Source organism: Grammomys surdaster, unplaced genomic scaffold, assembly GCF_004785775.1.
Source record: "Grammomys surdaster isolate TR1022 unplaced genomic scaffold, NIH_TR_1.0 256, whole genome shotgun sequence".
In the NCBI taxonomy this organism is placed as follows: Eukaryota; Metazoa; Chordata; class Mammalia; order Rodentia; family Muridae; genus Grammomys; species Grammomys surdaster.
Genome location: NW_021604697.1, coordinates 599,777 through 622,450, shown reverse-complemented (window position 1 = coordinate 622,450; position 22,674 = coordinate 599,777). Strand labels below are relative to the sequence as shown.

General features: G+C 39.2%; 2 protein-coding genes across 2 annotated transcripts; both read right to left on the bottom strand.

Moving 5' to 3' along the window:
- Positions 1-12,081: 12,081 nt before the first annotated feature.
- Positions 12,082-13,114, bottom strand: LOC114627678 (olfactory receptor 52B2-like). Its single transcript, XM_028775563.1, has one exon. The coding sequence runs from the start codon at positions 13,047-13,049 to the stop codon at positions 12,102-12,104; it is 948 nt and encodes a 315-aa protein (XP_028631396.1). The 5' UTR covers positions 13,050-13,114; the 3' UTR covers positions 12,082-12,101.
- Positions 13,115-21,402: 8,288 nt separating this feature from the next.
- LOC114627668 (olfactory receptor 52B2) lies at positions 21,403-22,374 on the bottom strand. Its single transcript, XM_028775551.1, has one exon. It carries the CDS (start codon positions 22,369-22,371, stop codon positions 21,403-21,405), a length of 969 nt encoding a protein of 322 aa, XP_028631384.1. The 5' UTR covers positions 22,372-22,374.
- Between the last annotated feature and the right edge of the window lie 300 nt (positions 22,375-22,674).

The following is a 22,674-nucleotide window of genomic DNA, read 5'->3' as shown; positions in this document are numbered from 1 at the left end:
ACAAAAACATTTGAAAAAAAGAAGAGGAAGATGATCATAACTACAACTTGACTGTGGGACAGACAATTGTCAACTCAAGTCAATCATGAGTGTGAATATTCAGATGATATGACTGAAGTACAATTACAGGCCCTGGTAGATACTTTCAGGGAAGCATTTGAACACTGTTCAAGAGCTGTGTTTAACCACATGACAAACCCTTGAACTCTGAAACCCTGCTGAACACTAAAATAAGACTAAGCAATAACATTGCCAATGAATGTCTACAGTGAAGAGAAACCAGAAGGAGGTTTTATCCCTTTTTTCCTTTTATTTTTTTCTCTTACGCAGTAATATATCCTAACCACATCCTCCCCTCCTTCCACTTCTCCAGTCTCTCCTACCTCCCTTCTACCCCATATTAGGTTTTTTGTGTTGTTGTTGTTTTTTTTTTTTCAAGACAGGGTTTCTCTGTTTAGCCCTAGCTGTCCTGGAACAGGACACTCTGTCCTGGAAAAGTCACTCTGTAGACAAGGCTGGCCTCAAACTCAGAAATCCACCTGCCTCTGCCTCCCAAGTGCTGGTATTAAAGGCGTGCGCCACCACCGCCCAGCACATCTCCCTGTTAAAAAGATAAAAAAAAAACAGAAGTTTATATGAAGTTCACATATAAGATAGAAAAATATTCCTGTGAAAAACTGATTTTTCTCTTTCTTTTGAGGAGATGAAATGGTTCAATTCTACATTGCCTTTTGTGTAATGTAACATTACAGAACAAAAATTTAAAGGGCAACTTTTAGAAAATGAAAATCTGGACATAGTCATGGTTTCTGGTCCTGGATAAGGGTCCTTTGATTCTTGAGGAAAACAAAGAAACCAGCAGCAAGTCTCCGTCACTGTAAACTATAGTACTTTTAAATCCTCTGCAAGGACACAATCCATACAACTGTCTAGTAAGAGTTGGACAGGGCTTATTTCTTCAGGTCACAAATTCTTGAGTTAATTTTCCCTGGAGCTCTACAAAGAATAAAGCAAAGTATTTTTTTTTTAAATGTAGCACTCAACTTTACTTTAACTTCTCTAGTGAAATATAAAAATCCTATGGAGTCTGATATTCACTGGCATCATAAAGAATAATGGAAGTTCTATAGAAAAGTGATCTTTGGCTAGAACAGAGAATGGATAAACTAAATTTGTTTGTTGCCTTCTTAAATGTCCAAATATGAAGTAACAAAGATGAAATATTGGCTCAGGATAATGTGTATACAACAGATACAAGATTTTCTGATACAATAGCACGACATTATGATAGACTCTGGGAATAGGACAACTGTGCCGGTAATTTGGAAACCCAAATATGAGAAGTTTAGACCATTGATGGTTAAGCAGTTGAAAATCATCTTTCCTTTGGAAAAGTAAATTAGATGGCATTGGCATTGGCATCTTCTGTGGATAAGGCAAATTTTTACAGTTTTTCTGATGTTCTTGAATCATACTAAGACTATGTTAGTCACGTTCCATCATTGTGACAAAGTATTTCAGAAGAATATCTTCAAGAAGAAAAACTTGGATTCTATATTTTCAGATGATGCTCAGCTGGCTCCATTGTTTCCATGTCTGTGGCAGGGCAGAAGTATCAGAGTAAAAGGGCATGTGTAAGAAAGTTGGTCATTTCATGGCCTTCAGAAGCAGAGAGAGTAGGAAAGGTTTATGGACAAGATCCTTCAAATCCATGCTCTGAGTTACCTATGTCCTTAAAGTAGGCACCGATTCCTACGATCTGATGTACCTATGTACTCAACAATAAATTAATTTGTTGACAACGTTAGTACTTTCATAATCGAATTCCCTCTCAATATTGCCACAAGCTAGGGACCATGCCTTCATCACATGAGCCTTTTGAGATGAATCTTTATATCTTAACTATACCATTTTATATCTAACCTGCAAAGCCTGCAATGACCCACGTCCATCTTATAATGCAAAATGCATAGACTTTTATGAGTTCCTAAGGTTTCAATATTTCAACATTTCCCAAAATTCCAAGTCCCCTTGAGACTTGCTGTGAGCCCAGAAAGACCAAAACCCAGCAAGAGAAGCATGAACTTGAAACTCTATGTCCATCATCAAGGGCACATGGTTCTGTTGTTATAAATTCCAAAGGACTGAGAGAGCCCCATTTCCATGGTTTTCCTGGGTAGAGCCCACAGGGCATCTCTTTTGGGTTAGTTCTGCTTGCTGGGAAACTTTCTTTCCCCTGCATATCTTCAAAGTTCTTGGCATCTATGCCTTCTAGGTGTCCTGATTATACTTCTTACTTACTTTCATGGTTATATACCTGTCAACTCAAGGTCTGTCTACAGAAATTCTAACTGCTTATCCTCTCAGCTTATCTATCTTTGGGTAGCTATCTCTATGATTTCACAATTCTTGCACTCTGCAGGCCTACAAACCAACACTGATAGTCTAATACTAAGAGAAGCAGTGAGACTGTTTCAACCTATTAATTAATTAATGAAGTAGCACAGAAAAAAAATTCAACGCAGTTCTGTGATACCATACCTCTTAGATCAATAAAGAGTAAAAGTTGTCCTAATATTGGAAATTGAGTAGGAAAACAGGAAATGGACTTAGAAAACTATAAACCATCATTCCCTATGATGTCTGAAGAAAAAGCTCCAACATAAATCAAGCCATTAACATAGCCCTTATTTCCCTTACAGTTTTGTCAAAGGTATACAGCAACATCCCAAGATGGCCTATTAACAAGGAAAACAACCACACAGCCAATGAACAAGTCTAACAAAACTTTAAACATGTTTATTCCCAGAAATAGCCCCTTAATCTCCCTTTTCTCAGAGCATTTGCTTCAGAAATTTGTTCAGCTCCTTCCAGTTCCCCCACACATACTTCCCCTGTCCCCTGCCCCAGTTCACTGCTCTGATGTTTTCCCTCAGAAAAAGTGCAGTCCTTCAGGGATATCAACCAAATATACAATAAAGTGTAATAAGACTATGCATAAACCCTCAAAACAGGTCTGGAGGAGGCAACCTAGTAATAGAAAAACAGTGCTAAAAGTAGGCAAAAGAGCCAGAGACACTCCCAGTTCCCACTGTTAGGAGTGTCATAAGAACCCAAAGCTAAACAACCACAACATATATTGAGAGGACCTAGTACAGACCTATGTTGGCTCCAGGATTGCTACTTCTTTCTCTGTGAGCCCCAGTGAGCCCTGTTTAGTTGATTTTGTGAGCCATGTTCTCATGGTATCCTTGACCTCTTTGGATTCTACAATTTTTCCTCTACAGAGTTACCTGGACTCCACCTAATGTTTGGCTGAGGGTCTCTGAATCTGCTCCAAGCTTATATAGCTCCAAGATGCAGGAGAAATCTTCTTCGATGATGATTGGTCTAGACACTGATCTATGAATATAACAGAACATCAATAAGAATCATTTCATTTTTTTCATATTCAATTCTATCACAGGTCTCTGGGACAGCCACCTTCCAGTTTCTAGCAATCCAGGCAGTGCTGGGAATGGGCTTCATCTCCTGACTTGGGCTGCAATTTAGACCAGTAATTGGTTTGCCGTTCCCACATGCTCTGAGCCATCATTATCCCAGCACATTGTTCAGTCAGGACTGGTTGTGAGTCAAAAATTTTGTATCTAGGTTTGTGTCCCAGTCCCACCACTGGAAGCCTTGCCTGGTTACAGAAGATGGCTGGTTCAGACTCTGTATCCTCCCTTACTAGAAGTCCCCACTAGGGTCCCCCTCATAGGTTACAGGAAGTTTCCACTGCACTAGGTTTATAGATTACCTCCTAAATGTCCCCCTGTTTCTATTCATCTTTCACAGTGTTCTCACCCTCCACCCCTCCATTCTCAACCTGATCCCTCTTGTTCTCATACCCACTGGCTCCCAGTCCACCTACAAAATCTATACTATTTCCTCTTCCTAGGAAGATCCATATGTCCTGACCTAGACCCTTCCTTGTTACTTAGCCTCTTTGGGTTTGTGGAGTTGAGTGCAATTATTCTTTACTTAACAGCTAATATCCACTTATAAGTGAGTATACATCATGTTTGTTTCTCTGGGTCTGGATTATCTCACTCAGAATGATTGTTTCCTAGTTCCATCCGTTTGTCTACACATTTCATTATGTCATTTTTTTCTACCAGCTGAGTAATACTCCATTGTGTAAATGTACCACATTTTCTTTATCCATTCATCTGTTGAGGGATGTTTATCTCTGTTGTTCTCAGTTTCTGGCTCTCATAAATAAAGCCACAGAAAACATGGTTAAGGAAATGTTAATGTGTTAGGATGGAACATCCTTTGAGTATATGCCTATGAGTGGCATAGCTCAATCTTGAGGTGTACTGATTCCCAATTGTCTGAGGAACTTCCATATTTATTTCCATATGATAGTATACATAACTGACCCCAAAATTTCTACCATGGAACTCTTATTGCTAATAAACACCTTCAGCAATGTGATTGCATACAAGATTAACTAAAAAAAAAATCAGAAGCCCTCTTATATACAAATGGAATGAGAAAGAAGTCAGGAAAATAACACCCTACCTAGTAGTCACAAATAATAAATATCTTGGAGTAACCTTAACAAAGCAAGTGAAAAATTTATGTAACATAAACTTCAAGTATTTAAAGAAATTGAAAAAGTTATCAGAAGACGGATGAATCTCCCATACTCATAGATTGATAGAATTAACATAGTAAAAATAACCATCCTATCAAATTAATCTACAGATTCAATACAATTCCCATAAAAATTCCAACACAATTCTTTACTGATTTTGTGTAGTGGTTTGAATATGCTTGGCCCAGGGAGTGGCACTATTAGGAGGTGTGGCCCTTTAGAAGTAGGTGTGGCCATGTTGAAGGAAGTGTGTTACTATGGGGGTCAGCTGTAACACTCTCCTCTTAGCTGACTGGGAGACAGTCTCTCCTGGCTGCAATCAGATCAAGATGCAGAATTCCCTGCTTCTTCTACTATGTCTGCCTGGATGTTGCCATCTTCCTGCCATGATGCTAATGGACTGAACTTCTGAAACTATAAGCTCGCCCCAGTTAAATGTTGTCCTTTATAAGAGTTGCCTTTTTCATGGTGTCTCTTCACAGCAATGAAACCCTAACTAATACAGAAATTGGTGCCAGGTATTTGGATATTGCTATGATAGGCCTGGCTAAGTTTTTGTTTGGAAGAATGTGGATTTTGGGACTTTGGATTTGGAATTATTTAAGTGGAACTTAATGTACCATCCTAGTAGGAACATTATAGGCTTAGATTTTTCAAAACTTACTTTAATAAGGGTTCTTAAATGCTTCAACCTCCTTTATAGCCCATGACTAAAGATGGGGAGGAAAAAAGGTTCATTGGACAACAGGGACATGGACCTGTTCAGAATTAGTACTTTGGGGTAATTCTAATCTTTGTTGTCAGAATATCACCAGTACAGTCAACAGTGTCACCAAACATGAATCAGCAATGGCAGTCCAGTCCAGAAATCAGTAGCAGCAGTTAGATCCAGAAAAAACAGAGAGGCTATGCTGATTAGCATAAATCCATAAAACCAGCAACATAAGTTCTTTGGTGCATTTTATCTATGAAGTTACAACAAAGACCTGTAATGTAGGGCAAGGCAAACCAATGCCAAGGCATCATCAGCAAAGACCATTGTTGGCAAAGCTCAATGACCAGGGAAGAATTGCAAGGTGAACCAATACAATCTCCTTATCTACTATCTGTTGGGTTATACTTATAATCTTTCTATCATTATGTGTTTTCTCAGGAAAACATCACATGTTCTTTCACCAGACAGCTTCCAGAAAAGTATCACATAACACAACTGAGTCTCCAACAAAACAATAAATTTCCATGTGAGAATATGGAAGACAATGGTGCTGAAGGTGATTTGAACTCTTGAGATTGTTTTTCTGATGTTTTGGTGAAGAATGTTGCTGCTTTCTGCCCTTGTCTGAGGAGTCTACTTAAGCCTAAGGTGAGGGTTTTCAGTTAATTGCATTGACAAAGCAAGTCTCAGAAATGCCCAGCATAGACTTTGTCCTCTGGTTTGCTTCAAGGAAGAGTGCTTTGATCAAACATAGCAAGCTTAGAAAGAAAAAAATAGAAAATGTATGGTTCAAGTAATAAAATGTTACTAGGAAATGCAATGGACCTAAATTCTGTGTTCAGGAAGATAAACAGCTCAAGGGAGTGTTGTCTTTAGTGCAAGAGCCCACCCAGCTATTCTTTTGTTTATGCATTTGCCATAATAATATCTAACATGACATAATTATTCCTTGATTATTGTTTTCATTTTGACTTTTAATCTGGAATTAACTACAGTCCAGAAATGGAGGATACAGACTTTTGATCCAGATCTTGAGGCATGGTAGCTATGAAAAGCTTAGACTCAGGCATGGTGGTATATGCATTTAATCCCAGGAGACAGGGGTAAACAGATCTCTGAGTTCAAGGTCAGCCTGTTCTACAGAGCAAATTCCAGAACAGCCAAGCTTAGGCAGTGAAGGATGTAATAGAACAAAAGGGTCATGCTCCAGCCCTAGCAAGCAGCAGAACTGTGACTTTGCCTTTTAGAAGGGACATATGTTTAGTAAACTGTCATATCATTCCTTGTGGATGTTTGTATGATCCCAGGGAGACTACAAAGTTATACTTTGTTCCAGGCTACATATAAGCCTATAACCTATTCTAACATTCATAACCAGATATTGATTGCAACTAATAAACAGTAGAAAATATTCAAGGAATACTGACAAATATTTCATTTACCCCAAAAATATGCTGTTTTCCTAGGACATGTGGGAAACTGTTTAGATCTAACCAAAAGTAGAGATAGCTCATGAAGTTGACTCTGCTGTGAAGAAGCTGTGGTATAGGGAAGCATCTTTCATTTGCACTTGTCTTTTCTTACTTCCTAGTGCCTGAGCCTTACCAAATGTCCATGACTATGCCCTAGGTGTTCTACTTCTTATCCTTTATTCCCTTGACCAAGATCACTCAGTCAGTCAACAGGGTCTCGAGGGGGTGGGGGAAATGAGGATTAAAGAAAGAAAAGGCAGTTAGACAATACAATATGACTCCAGCAAGTGCTGAGGTAAGTTTATTTTTTCCCAGCTGCTTTTATACCATTCTACGTATATACAAAGAATAGAGTCAGTTCTTGGTCAAGGACAAACAAGGCATAAGCAAAAGTCCTGTGATCACTGGCTCCAGGGACTTATCAAGATGATTAAGATACGAGGAACACATTCCTCAGTTGTATTTATCTTGAGCCTACTTTCTTGTCCTAGCCCAGTGTCAAATATTCTCACTGATATCCTTGAAGCAATACTAAGAGCTCTCCACACTCCCTAAGTGTTTGATGTTGTATGTGATGCACTCCAATTTACAACTGAGGTGAAGAATTCCCTTAATGGTAAGATAAGAAGTCATGCTGTCAATCAACTGGATGCACAAAACTCAGGATACCATTTTTCTTATGAAACAGAGTTTATACATAAGAATATAATATATCATATGTAATATAAGTAATATAATGTAATGTGATATAAAACAGTAAGGAGTGAGAGACAATGGAAGAAAGGATTCATTACTTACATATTCCATCCTGTCAGGACATATCTGTATTCCACATCCTAGAAAGGAATCCGCACATACACATTTTCTGAATGGAAGATGACTCTCTAAGTCACTCAATATATATTGGTCACATACCCCTTCTACTAAGACAACGTGGAAATGTTATATGATTATCTGAATCAAAATGAAGACTTAATATCCTACATGCATGGCCAAATATCTAGCTTCTGAGACTTTCTTCCTATCCTATAAATCAATAAATTCTAACTCTGCTTGAAGAACTTGTTCTACTTGTCAACAACAGTCCCAAAGCCAAGAGGGAATTATGTTATTTGAAATTTACCAACCTCTCAAATTTCTCTCCTCATCTGTGCAAAGACAAAGTTGATATTTCTCTATGTGATTACAATGTTCAGAAAATCAAGAGACAGATGAGGTTAGAGCATGCCTAGTATGCATGAGGAGGGAGAAAGATGAAGCAGAAAAGACTATGTCTAAATGTGAATTCCATAGAGTAGTAATTTATTTACAATAAAATTCAAAGTATTCTAAAATCATTCCATATTCCCTTTTATAGCATTGAAATAATTTTTTAAAATTTTTAACTCTAATGAAACTATGAACAAAACAGGGTATCTGTCTGGCAGGGAGTTCCTATTCCTGAACCTATCCAACAAATTCACTAAGGATGGCACAAAGTAGTCAAAGAAAGTAAAGGTAGCATTACCTATTGGTATTTTTAGCAGTAAGTAAAAATAATGTAGGTGAATGGACTGCCACAGACCTAAAATCCCAACTCTTGAGATGCAGTGGAAGAAGAATCATACGTTTGAGGATAGCCTGAACTATATAGAGATTTATCTGAAAACACACAGATACACACACAGAGACACACACACACACACACACCTGTGAACAAAAGCATCCTTCAAAGACATCTATAGATGAATCCAGGCTTAACAATGAGCTGCCTGTAAAACAGGCTCTGGATGTGGAAAAACGATATGAATCATGAGGAAATCAGAACTACATGGTTTAGTACAGAATGACACAGGAAATAAAAAACTGGAGCACAGCCACGGATAATCAGCCCTTAAACGAGGATAGGTGAATTTGAGAGCCATGTTCAGGTATTCACATGGTAAAGCTGCATTCTCTCCCAGTAAGACAGGTGCATCATTCATGATCTGCAATTTCAGCCTCTAAAAACGTAAGAGCTAGGGGGTAAAATATGAATATTGAAACCATTCTGACTACCCCAGTAGTGCACGTGGTGAAGCACACAATAACAGTTATGTCTGTGGGTAGTGTTAAGGTGCTCATACTACAACTGCCCCATCCTTTGAAATTCCTGTTAGTAAAATAATACTTCTTGGTACTTCAAAAAACTGAAGCACAGCTACAAGTAGTCAGCCCTTAAACAAGGATGGGTGAGTTCAAGAGCCTCTAATGGACTTCTAAAACCCTTTCACTTTAAGGGCTGCTGTCTTCCTCCAGAGGTCACAGAGAATCTGCAGGATACTCAATGACCTTAATGTGAAAGAGATACCTATTAATTACCTCTGCCTGTACTTCTTGATGATAGCCAGTCGTGTGGCCCCATCTAGAGGTGAGATTACAAAGTCCCTCATAGCTTCCTAAGAACTTTTATCCTGCATGGCTGGAGGTTAACAGGATTGTGTGTTCTGTAATTTCTCTCCCTGTTCATGGCTGGAAGTAAGTGAATGAATAATCAATTAGTGGGTGTGAAATCTTAACAGTTGCCAAATTATGACAGAAGCTGAAGAGAGCTTAATGGTAATAGGGAGACGATTGGTTCAGGGGTGTCCCCGTGAGATCAGACCACCTGAACTCACAGCACCAGCAGAAGATATGTTGGGAAAGAAAAGGTTGGTAATGTGTGTTGGCTACATTTCTGAGGTAGCTAAATGAGAAGAAAACATAAATAATTGGTCACTTTTTCAGCAGGAAACAAGGTGGCTTGGAGACTTAATGGCTTGAAACAATATGTCTTTACATTCTTCCAGTTCTGCAGGTCAGAGGTCTGAAGTGCATTTCTTGAAGCTAAAATAAAAGTGTGGACAAGGCTGTGTGTATTTCTGGAAATAACTCTGCAAGTCCTAGGAGAATCTGACTCTTCTGTGCACGGTTCTTGGTTTGTTGTACTGATTCATCTCCAACACTGGCAAAAGCCAGTTGTACCTTTCCCATTCACAATAAGTTCTTTCAAAGCTTCAAGCAAAACTATCCCAACAAAACGTCTTCATTAAATAAAATACCTTAGGGAGAAGTTTGTGTTATGAGTGTTGTGCCCAATAAATACTTCATATGAGGCAATTAACAGCAAAGGTCTCAATAAATCGTTATTACTACAAATTATCCTCCAGTAAGTTACAGAAGTAAACACAAAGGCTATCAAGAGAGAAATAGAGAAAAGTTAAGAATTATGTCTATAGAAGACATTAAGAGGTACTGATTGGCATACCATGGAATCAAACCATGAGAGGTCTCCTGGGGATCTAATAAACATATCTTACCAATGAAACCAACAGCTTGACTAAGAAAACATTTGAACTATTAAAAATCAACATAAAGTCCAGCATGGTAGCTGTAATCCCAGCACTCAAGGTTGCAAATTTGAGGCTGGCCCGGTCTACCTGGTGAGTTCAAGACCAACTTGGGCTACATAGTGAGACACTGACTCAGAATGGGGAAGAAAGAACTGCTATAACTCTTAACCCAACATTTTGGCACCAGGAAGAAGACTGCATGTTCAAGAACATGAGACTATAGGTGAGAATGTGAGACTAAAGATGATACATTTACCACAGCAGCCACTACACAAAGAGTAGCTCCTACTGCCACAAGCAACATTTTAAATGAAATAACAGTGACATTTCTTTTGCTAATTCCCCTGAAATTTTATGATTTGTTACACAGTGTAGCTTAAGCTGCCTTTCTAATGTAGACATGTTTATTCTGAAATGCCTGCAAGACACAAAAAGGGAAATGCCAAGAGATAGTTTACTCCAACTGAAGACAGTGATGGCCCTCTCCCTAGAATCTTGGCTATCTACACTGCTGAGCCCACCACACTCCATGGTAGTTCTGAACTCATGAACACAAGTAGCCCTGGGTATGAGAAATGGACTAGAATTTGGGAGGTGACAGAATGTAATAAGGAGTGAGATGCTGGAGAGGTGGCTCAGCAGTTAAGAATACCAGCCATTCTTACAGAGGCCTTGGATTCAGATCCCAGCTTGCACAATCTGTAACTCCAATTCTAGGGCATCTAACACCCTCTTTTGGCCTCTATGGGCACAAAGCATATACATGGTGCACAGACACACATGAAGACAAAAATACCCATACATGTGTGTTTTTTTTTCATTTTTAAACTTAAAACAAAAATGGGGGTAAAAACAATCAAATGTATTATATATAGTACATGAAACTGTCAAGGATGGAATTTAGTTATGAAAAAGAAAGAGATGAATGCATGAATGTGGATAACAAAGGAAAAGACTAAGCTGGAATTATTAATTAGGTAGTCATCGTAGTTAATGGGAGTTAAAGCCAGACAACTGGGTTTGTCAGGTTTAAAGCTGGACAACTGATGAGGGGGAAAAACTCTAAAGGACCTCAAATCAGAATGTTTAGTTAGATACCATTTACTTTTATATTACCAGTATGATCTGATTATATTTATTCTTTGTTCATGCATTCAGCTCAGACACTCAGCACTCTATAGATTGTGTCTGTGCTGTCTCATATGACTCACTTGCTAGATGAAGAAGTGGATTTCTTTATCTATAACAATGATCAAGTTCCCTTATGTATAAATACAATCAATCTCAACCTTAACGTATTTAAACACTTTGGTGTACTTCAAGGTACTCTGACATTTTCACCTACTTTTATATTTACTGGAGCTGTGTAGTGATGGCAGCCATGATGCTGAAAAAGATGACGGTCATGGTGTAATCTGAACAGGCAATCATGAGAGAGAAGAGAGGCCTCTGGACATCTCATATAAATAAAATCAAAATTATCTTTTTCAATCACTATGCTTCAAGTTCAAATTACAGCTATCAAGAACGTATATAATGCCAGGCATTATACCAAGTGGTCCGTATATTCAAATTAATCCTCACAAAGAGCTTAGAACATAGGCAAAGAAGTTTTATTTTATAGGTTATAATTAAATTTCCAAAAGACATGAACTCCCATGGCTCACAATCAAAATGAAATAGAACCAGGATTTGAATCCATAGAGATTTTATTCTAGTACTCTAGTACTCATTTGCTTTCTGTAACAGATAACACCGTTCTTGAATGTAGGAACTCACTGGCAAGTTCTCTCTCTCTCTCTCTCTCTCTCTCTCTCCCTCTCCCTCCCTCTCCCTCTCCCTCTCCCTCTCCCTCTCCCTCTCCCTCTCTCTCTCCCTGTTGGTAAGAGAAACTGAGACAGCTTTGTGAACTGTGACCACTCTCAAGACTTCCACACAACAGACAACATGTGAGTCATGCTGTCTCTAATCTGCTTGGTCTTAGCACCATAGATGATTGGGTTAAGCATGGGAGGAACTAACACATAGAGATTTGCCAGAAGAATGTGCACATGATGGGGGATGTTCTTGCCAAATCGATGAGTAAGGAAAGTAAAAAATGATGGTATGAAGAAGAGGAGAATGACCCCAATGTGAGAACCACAGGTGTTGAGGGCCTTGTGCCTGGCATCCTGGGAAGGAAGTCTAAATACAGCCTGGAGGATCAAAGTATAAGAAATACCAATGAGTACAACATCTACCAAAACTGAAGCCATTGGCACTGAGAAACCATACCAGATATTGACAGTGATGTCAGCACAGGCCAATCTGGCTACACCAATATGCTCACAGTATGAATGTGGGATGACATTGGTCCTGCAGTATGACAGCCTCTTCAGCAGGAATATGATAGGGAAAATGGTCCCAATGCTCCGTCCCCAGATGGCCAGGGTCATTTTTCCAATTGCCATAGGTGTTAATACAGCTGAGTATCTCAGAGGAGTACAAATAGCCACATATCTGTCAAATGCCATGGCCAGAAGGATTCCCGACTCAGCCACAAAAGCAACATGGATGAAAAACATCTGAGCAATGCAAGCATCAAAGGGGATCTCCCCAGCATGGAACCAAAAGATAGCCAAGGCCTTAGGCACAGTGGTGGTTGACAGGAGAATGTCAGTGCCAGCCAGCATGGATAGAAAGACATACATGGGCTCATGGAGGGTGCGCTCACTCAGGACAACAAGGATGAGGGCTCCATTTCCCAAGACTGCAGCAATGTACATGAGACAAAAAGGGATAGAAAGCCAGGTGTAGTACTGCTCCAGCCCTGGGATTCCAAGTAGGATGAACACAGTTGGATGGATGATGGTGAAGTTAGTTCCAAGCATGTTTGCTTTTGAATTCTTCCTGTGAAGAATGGAGAAACAGTAGGAAGAGCCAGCTGTGAGCTCTGGTAGGCGGTGAGCAAACATCACAGTGACTTACAAGTGAATAACATTACTCCTCCATTTCCCACATTTGCATTGAGATACAAGCAAGTGTTCCTGACCACACCTCGGCAGTGTCTGGAACACACACACACACACACACACACGTGTTCCACCTAACTCTTTTCCAGGCTTTGATCATTCACCTGTTGCTCCTATGCTAGGCAAGGCCTCACATCCTTACCCCTTTACATTGAGCAGATCTGATACAGCCTTGGTGACAAAATGCTTACTGTGGTTTGTTTTGTTTTGGTGTATGTGAGGTATGGGGGTACGGTTTGTGTTCATGTGTGTGTGTGTGTGTGTGTATGCATGTATGTCTGTGTGTCTTTGTGTCTGTGTGTGTGTGCCACCAAACTCTCAGAAACCTCCTGTTCAACCTCCCAGTGCTGGAGTTACAGATGCTTACAGAAATGTCCAACTATTTGTATGAGTCCTGGAAAACTGAACCCAGGTCCACCTCCTTTCACAACCACTCCTGCCCACTGGGCCATCTTCCTAGTCCCTGTGTTTTTCTTTAATAACCCTATCAACTTATAGGGTAAAGCCAAAATCTTTTAAACATAGAAAACCCTCCACAATCCTACATTCTTCCTCTTCTTTTTTTTTTTCAGCTTTAGACATGGTGTCAAGGTTAATTTACAGTGTTACCTGCTCTCCACTCAGAACCTGAATTTTCCAGTTTTCATCACTTTTGGCAAGCACTTTCCTCACCTACAACAAATCTTTCTACTTTGAAAATCCCCTAAATCCCCTAGTTTGTACATTATCACCCAGGAAGCCCTCTTACTGTTAGTGAAGAGATAAACGTAACAGAAATCCAAGTAACCAATGGAAATATATTTGGAACTTACACTTCCGATCTAATGGAGATCTAATCTATTAACCTATTAATTAGATCTAATCTATTCAGTTGATGACATTGGGATATTTGACTAGGTTATTTTTGTGAGAGAAAAAGACTATTTCCCAACTTGTTAGGTAAACAAACAGAAATTCCAGATGCCTAAACAGCAAAACTATAAGGATATGTAGAACTAAAATGAGTGTTTTAAGATAAAACATTTTTGGCATTTGAAAGGTCTAAATAAAATAAGAGAACCAAATTCCATAGAAAGTAACAAATGACTGACAGTTTTGTAAAAGCAGAGTGGAGGATATAAAAAAAAAAGTAATTCTAGAATAAAGATATATACAATGCTTGCAATAGAAAAAAGATTGATGTCCTGAAATAATAAAGGTCAATGAAAATAAAGAAGTATTTTTAAACCTGCAAAGAATCTAAATGGACAATATATACTATAATAAAATCAGTCTATACATATGAACAGATGTTCAATCACATAATATTTAAAGAAATGAAAATCACATAAAGTTTAAAGAAATAAAATATGTCCTCTTAAAAATATAAGGAAAATAGCTCCCTTTGAAGACATGTAACTTTCGATGGCCACTGTGGACAGTAACTTGAGAACAGCTTCTAAATGTTTATTGTTGTATTTTCTTGTTGTTTGTTTGTTTGCTTGCTTTTGTTTTGATTTGAGGTTTTGTTGTTTTGTTTTTTGATTTGTTTGTTTGCGGTCTTTTGTTGGTTGGTTGGCTGGCTGGTTGGTTGGTTGGTTGGTTGGTTGGTTGGCTGGATGGTTGGTTTTTTAGGTTTGAGTGGATGGGGGGTGATGGGGGTGGTGGTTTGGTTTGGCTTGGTTTTTAGAGACAGAGTTTCTGTGTGTAGCCCTGGCTGTCCTGGAACTCACTTTGTAGACCAGGCTGGCCTCAAACTCAGAGATTCATCCATCTCTGCCTCCGGAGTGCTGAGATTAAAGACATGCTCTACTATGGCTCAGCACTTTTAAAGGTTTTAACTCTGCAAAGGTTCTGTTCAGTAACTTTTGCCATCTACCTTCAGAAATCATAGCAACAGCAAGAGAATCTACAGACATCTACATACTTACACTATCAAGTTAGCTGTATAACTTCATAACCATCTTAGGGTAGTAAGTTAGGATACCTATATTGCAATGAAATGTTTTGTTTCCAGTTTTTTGTTTGCTTGCTTGCTTGCTTGCTTGTATTTATATCTAAGAGCTGGAGAGATAACTGTCTGTAAAGCACTTCAGGTTCTGATTTGAGCTCCAGCACCCACATAAGAAGCTGTATGTTCTGACATGTACTTGTGATACCACTGCTTAAAGGTAAAGATGGGAGAATCACTGGGATTTGCTAGAGACCAGCCTCACTATTCAGGAAACCCCAGGTCTCAGTAAAAGTCTCTGACTTATCAAAAATGTTACTCCTGAGGAAAAACAACTGAAGTTGACATCTGATCTCTACACTAATGAACACACATGCACACATGTATACCTCTACACACATGAAAATACACACACACACTCAAACACACACACACACACACAAAGAAGTATCAATGAGGACATATAGTTAAGTAAATAAAAACTAGTCATAGATCAAGATGCAAAATCTGATTTCTGTCTATGAGGCACACTACACTATATTACAAGCAACAGAAAACCCAAATCTACTTTGGCTTGAGCACACAGGAACTGTCTTTAATTCTGTTTCTGAATAAAAATCTAAGGACTGGGAAGACAGCTCAGTTGCAAAAGTGCTTGTTATGCATTTAAAAAGCCAGGCATAGTCCTTCAAGTCTACGGTCCCAGCACTATGGAGGTGGGAGACAAGAGCATCACTGGAGCTTGCTGGCCACTAGCCTAGCTTTAGCTTCAAGGTTCAGGGAAAGACAGCCTCAAGGGAGTAAGGCAGAGAGTGACAGAACAGGGTTGGGAATGTCCTCTGATCTCTGCACATGTACAATGGCATGCTCACACACGTGCACATCCAACACACACATATACACATACATACAAATACACACAAAATGTTTCTGTCTCAAGTTCACATAAGAATTCAAGGGTCATTTTATGTCTTGGGCTTGCAGATGCTGAGTCACCTAAGATAAAGTGAATGAGGAATTTGTCTTCTGTACCAAAAAAAAAAGCCACCAAACAAGAGAAATGATATTTTAGCAAAAAACTAAGTAAAACTCCACAATGAACAAAGGATCAAAATTTGAAATACAGGTCAGTGTGTGACAACACAATACTGAGCCATATCTGAAGCATGAGAGGAGAAGAAAATAGAAACCCATATGCACGCATTTATGAAGAAATAATGACTAAATTGATTCTAATTCTTTATTTTTCAATTACTTTGGTAAATTTCTATTAAAGTCAGTAAAACTATAGTGAACCCTAATTCTGTAACAAACTGTTTTAAGCAACCCAAAGTTGTAATTTTTAATATGTGTGCTTTCAGTATTTCAACAGTTTAAGCTACTTTAATATTCTAGGGAAAAAGATAACTCTATTCCTACTTCTGCACAACAGAACAAAATGTCAAAATGAATACATTTAGTATAGCTCACTCCCCAGATGACATAAAAGATCCTATTGAAATCTATATCAGGCAGAGAAAAGCTAAAAACCCCAGAACCAAACAGCCCAGAAATTTACCCAAGCTGAAGAGAAAGTTCTTTCTCCACATGTGGCATAGGCTCTGGAGTAGAGTGAGATCATATTTGTACCTCATCTTAGAGTCCTTTGGGTCAGGAGACAACTTCTTCCCCAGCGTTCTGTAGACGGTATCTGGTTTGGTTAGATAGAAGCAAACCCCAGCAGAGCCAGTCTCCAGAGATCACTAGCTCAGAAATCAGCAGAATCCTTCCTACTGTTTCTGCACATACACCTGCTGATGACTCCAGATCACCAGCACGCAGGCATCAGTGAATTGGAGATGCTGCTGCTCAATGTGTAGATTATTTAGATTCCACCTATACCCACAAAGTTTCAATATGCATAGACATTTGTAGACTAAAGAGGAAACAATAGATCAGAAGGAACTAGGGACATGTATGTAAGAGCATATAAGTAAAAGAGAAAGAGAGGGAGAAAGACACACACATAGAGAAATTTAGCTTTATACTAAAATGCTAAAACTGTAGTGATGAGTAAGACATGGTCTCTGCCACCTCCCAATAGTTCCACCAAATTATAAATCCATAGTGGATGAATCCGCTGATAAAACCAGAGCCATTGTAATCCAATCACATCTCAAACCTCTCACCTAAGAGAGCTGGAGAGATGGCTGTCTCAGCAGATAAGAGACTGGACTGCTTTTGGAAAAGGCGTGGGTTTGACTCCCAGCAACCACATGGTAGTCCACAACCAATTATAAATCCACTTCCTGTAGATCTGAAGATCTATGCTGGCCTCTGTTAGCACCAGGCAGGCATGTGATACACATACATGCCTGCAGGCAAAATATTCATACACATAAAATTAAATAAATGAGTCATTTTTTAAAATTGAAGAAAAAATATCTCATCTAATTAAAAGCAAAAGTTTCTGGGCTGGAGAAATAGCTCAGTGGTTAAAAGCACTGACTGCTCTTCCAGAGGTCCTGAGTTCAATTCTCAGCAACCACATGGTGGCTCACAGACATCTATAATGGGATTCAATGCCCTCTTCTGATGTGTCTGAAGACAGTGACAGTACACTCTCTCATATATATATACATATATATATGCATTTAAAATATATATATATATATGTATATGTATATGTATGTATATGTATATGTATATGTATATGTATATGTATATGTATATGTATATGTATATGTATATGTATATATAAAAGTTCTACCTAAATATACTGCACTGGAGACCAAGTCTTTATCCCATGAACCTCTTATGGGGACCATTTTATAGCTACATCATTACAGTCATCACTAACATCATTAATACTTATAGCATGTAGTTTTTGCTACCCTACTTTAAGCTCTGGGTGGACCACACTATCAGCCCATACCCAGAGAATACTGGATCTACAGATGAAAAACACAGACACATTTCAGCCTGGTTTATTGGCTTAGTTGTTAGGTTCTTCTAAGCCTTTCATGGCTATCGCATGTCCTTTTCACTCCCAGCTCAACATCCCAGATATGTCCTCAACAGATGCTCAGTTTCTCAGTTACCCTCTCCTTGTTCAACAACCCAAAACTGCCCTCTGTCTAGTTGTGTTCCCAATCTCCTGCCTGGGGAAGTGGCCTATGGCTGTTCTGCCCAAGATCTCACATAGCTAGTCACCTTTTCTCCCTCTAAAGCATGGCAAAAAAAATTTTCCATCTCTTAGCCTGCCTGTGAGGACCTAGAAGTCCCACCTTTCTCTTTCTGCCCAGCAACTGGCCCCTGGCATCTTTACTGATTGATCAAGAACCAATTGGGGAACAGGACCTTAATATCAGAACCACCCCCTACAAAAACTACTTACTATGTTCTACTTTAATCAACTATTATACAGTGACATGTTTGAAAATAGAGATAGAATATTAAGTCAGGATCATATTATTAAACTAATGTTTACTTTATGATTGACTCTAATTTCCAGACTTTAAAGAAATACTGAATTATATTATAAATGTAAATTGCTATGTAGTCAACAATAATTACGTGGACATGGAAACATTTACCTGTGATCACAGAAATGAAAAACTATGAATGGTATCTTCTCTTGGACAGCCATGTGCACAACTCAAAAGATGTCAATATGTTCCACCCTTATTTAACCAAGGAACATCAAACTACAAAACACCAGTATTCCATGCCTACAGCTACAGAATATTCTATGGAAAGCATTCTGCAATTAATGAATGATCCTCTGAGAATCTGATAGAAAGTAGCACTTGCTGTATTATGCCTTTACAATGCTTAACACAAAGTCACTTGTATTAGGTTAAGGTATAAAAGATATAAAACATTAATTCAGTTAAGAAATTAAGGTTGGGTATGGTGGTGCACACATTTAATCCCAGCACTTGGAAAGCAGAAGCAGACAGAGCTCTGAGTTCAAGGTCAGCCTGGTTTACAAAGTGAGTTCCATAACAACCAGAGCTACAGAGAGAAATTCTATCTAAAGGGAAGAAAGAAAGAAAGAAAGAAAGAAAGAAAGAAAGAAAGAAAGAAAGAGAAAAGTTAATACAAAACAAGGTAAATAAGATAAAGTTTTTTATTAATTTGCAGAGGCAGTGTTAAAAATAATAATATAATTAAGCAAATAACTCAGCACTAGTAAAATAGTTGCTGTATAATATGAGCTGAGGATTATATAAGTGATATATGTGTATATTTATGGATTATCTAATTTAGCCATCAATAGCTCTACAAAAGTATCCATAGTTATTACATGTGTTACCACATAGTTCCCATTGTATAGGTGAAAAAGTGAATTTCCAGGTTTGCACACAGAAAATAATAGAAACCAACAAGATTCAAATAAAATTTATATGACTCCAAATATCTCCTACATGACTAAGCAGAAATTTCATTATTAGTAGTATTGATAATAAAGTATTGAAGAGCAGGCCTGAGAAGAAGTTGAGAGGATTCCAGGGTTCCCTGCATGGTGAAGTTGTGAGATAGCCCTAATTTAAACAAATTCTAGAATAGAGACAAGAACATAGTGTCCACAGTGCAGGTGCTAACTGCAGAAATGGACATGAGCTTTCCTAGATAAGTATGAAGGAGCAGGGGTCAAAAACAAGAGTCCTAATAGAGTACTACAATTCCGCTAGTCTGACCACATTATTGCAAAAACATCATTCCATAAAACACAACAGACTGGCTGTTGGAATCCAGGTAGAAGAGTCAAGCATGTCCTATGTCTCCCTGCCCAGTGCTGAGTTAGAGTCAAGGTGTGAGAAGTAAGAGTTACATGCAGCAACTGACTTACCTTGGTGACACTAAACCATCACTGTTTTTATGGAATGATGCTATTGGCCATTTCAGTGCATCGTAGAGATTCATGTTCTGAGTTCAGGAAGGTCATCATACTTTCACTTACTTCCCATTTAATGCCAGATATTTTCACACGTAATGGTATAAATATAAAAGACACATACTCTTCTGGTTTCAAAGCATTTACAGTTTGTCTTAGTTATGGTTTCCATTGTTGTAAAGAGACACCATGACCAAGGCAACTCTTATAAAGGACAATATTTAATTGGGGCTGGCTTACAAGTTCAGAGATTCAGTCCATTATCATCAGGAGCATGGCAGTGTCCTGGCAGGCATGGCACAGGAGGAGTTGAGAGTTCTACATCTTCATCTAAATGCTGCTAGGAAAAGACTAGCTTCCAGGCAGCTAGGAGAAAGTTCTCTCAAAGTTCACCCCCACAGTGACACACTTTCTCCAACAAGGCCATTTCTACCCCAGCAAGGCTACACCTCCTAACCGTGCCATTCCTTGGGCCAAGCATATTCAAATCACCAATCAGTCACTTCTGGTTACAAAGAAATGAGCAACTTACTATAACTAATTCTGCACATGTAGATATTTTTATGAGATGAACTAGGCAAGCAAAAGTAGGAGCCATGGCTTGCCTGGAGAAAGTAGGGAAGACTTGACAGAGAAGGTAGTTTCCTCAGACCCATGCCCGATCCCTGTCCCTGCCTGCCTCTGCATCCCAAGTGCTGGGACTAAAGGTGTGAGCTACCACCACCCTGAAGACAAAGTAGTTCTCTGGTTGAAGTTTAAAGAATGAGACAATTTCCCAGAAGGGATAAAGACATATGTGGCCTTCTTTTTTTTTTTTCAAAAACACATAGCATCATAGATATTAGTAAAGAAATTTTATTTGTTTTGTTTGTTTGGTGTTTGTGACAGAGGGTTTTTTTTGTGGGGGGGTGTCTTTGTTTTTGTTTTTGTTTTTTTATAACTCAGGTACTTCTTGAACTGACTAAGCCAAGCTGTCCTCAAACCCAGATCAATCCTGCTGCCTTAGCTTCCTCAGTGCTGGTATTATAGGCATGAGCTACCAAGCCATGCTTACTGATTCTATAACAAAAAAAAATCATCTTAAGGACTTTAAAATGCAGATCCTCTTTATATATTAAATATGTTTAACTATATTCATTAGTTTATAGCCTTACTTCCTGTGATACATCAGTTATGAGAAAGTCAAATGCTCCTATCAGAGAAATGTACAGTCAATCTTTTCTGGTTTTTAAGGACAAATGTATGAAGTGGGTACCAAACATTAAACATGAGTAAGAGAAAGGAGGGCCAATTAGAAAATGGAGATGTGCAGAGCGGTGGAGAAGGAAACAAAAGACAATCTTCTCTGTCCAGGAGACCTGTGCTCCTTGGTGAAGCTGGGTATCAAGATTCATAGGGACCAGTCATCCCAAAGGCAAGGAACAACAATGAGTCTTGATGTCCAAGAACCAGTGAACCACACCCTCCCGGATCTGCTTAGTCTTCACTCCGTAGACAATGGGGTTCAACATTGGTGGCACCACCACATAAAGATTGGCCAGCAGGATATGCACATGTCGGGGAATGTTTCTCCCAAAGCGGTGGGTCAGTAAAGTAAAGAAAGATGGAACATAAAACATGAGGATGACACAGAGGTGCGAGCCACAGGTACTGAGAGCTTTGTGCCGAGCATCCTGGGAGGGTAAACGAAACACTGCTCGGAGAATGAGCGAGTATGACACAGCAATGAGGACCACATCCACAATGACCATGACGATGGGCACTGAAAAGCCATACCAGATGTTAACAGTGATGTCAGCACAAGCTAAGCGGGCCACCCCAATGTGCTCACAGTAGGAATGGGGGACAATGTTGGTTCGGCAGAATGGCAGTCGCTTCAGCAAGAAAATCACAGGAAAGATGATACAGACACTTCTGAAGACAATGGCTAGAGCAATCCTCCCAACTATGGGCCATGTTAGCACTGTTGCATATCTCAGTGGGGCACAGATGGCTACAAAGCGGTCAAAGGCCATGGCTAACAAGATGGCCGACTCCCCCACAAACATTGTGTGGACAAAGAAGACTTGGGTGACACAGGCATCAAAGGCAATGTTGTGGGCATGGAGCCAAAAGATGGCGAGGGCCTTGGGCACAGTAGTGGTGGACAGTAAGATGTCTGTGATGGCCAACATGGAGAGGAAAAAATACATGGGTTCATGAAGGCTCCGTTCTGTAACTATGACCATTATCAGGATGCTGTTTCCGAGGACTGCAGTGACATACATGAGGCACAGGGGTATAGACAACCAGGTGTGATAAGCCTCCAACCCAGGGATGCCAAGTAGCACAAAAACTGCAGGGTGGATGATGGTGATGTTGCTGTGAATCATGATGCTCACTACAGTGCTGAAAGAACAGAAAAAAACTCTTGAGTGTAATGCAGAGGCACAGAGATAGATGTGAACTTGTGAACTGCTGAGCTCCCAAGAGAAAGTTCACCTAGAGGCTAGTGGCTAGGGTGTTAGAATAGCTTCTGTCCCTGTGTGTTTCATTTGTACAGTTTCTGTGGCAATGTGCTTTAAGAACCAATCGAAGTTATACCTGCTTCTGTTCATCCTGCCCCCAGTGTTCTGACCCACCCTCCATCTTTCAACATTAATTCTACCATTTCCACATACCATTTCCACATGCTT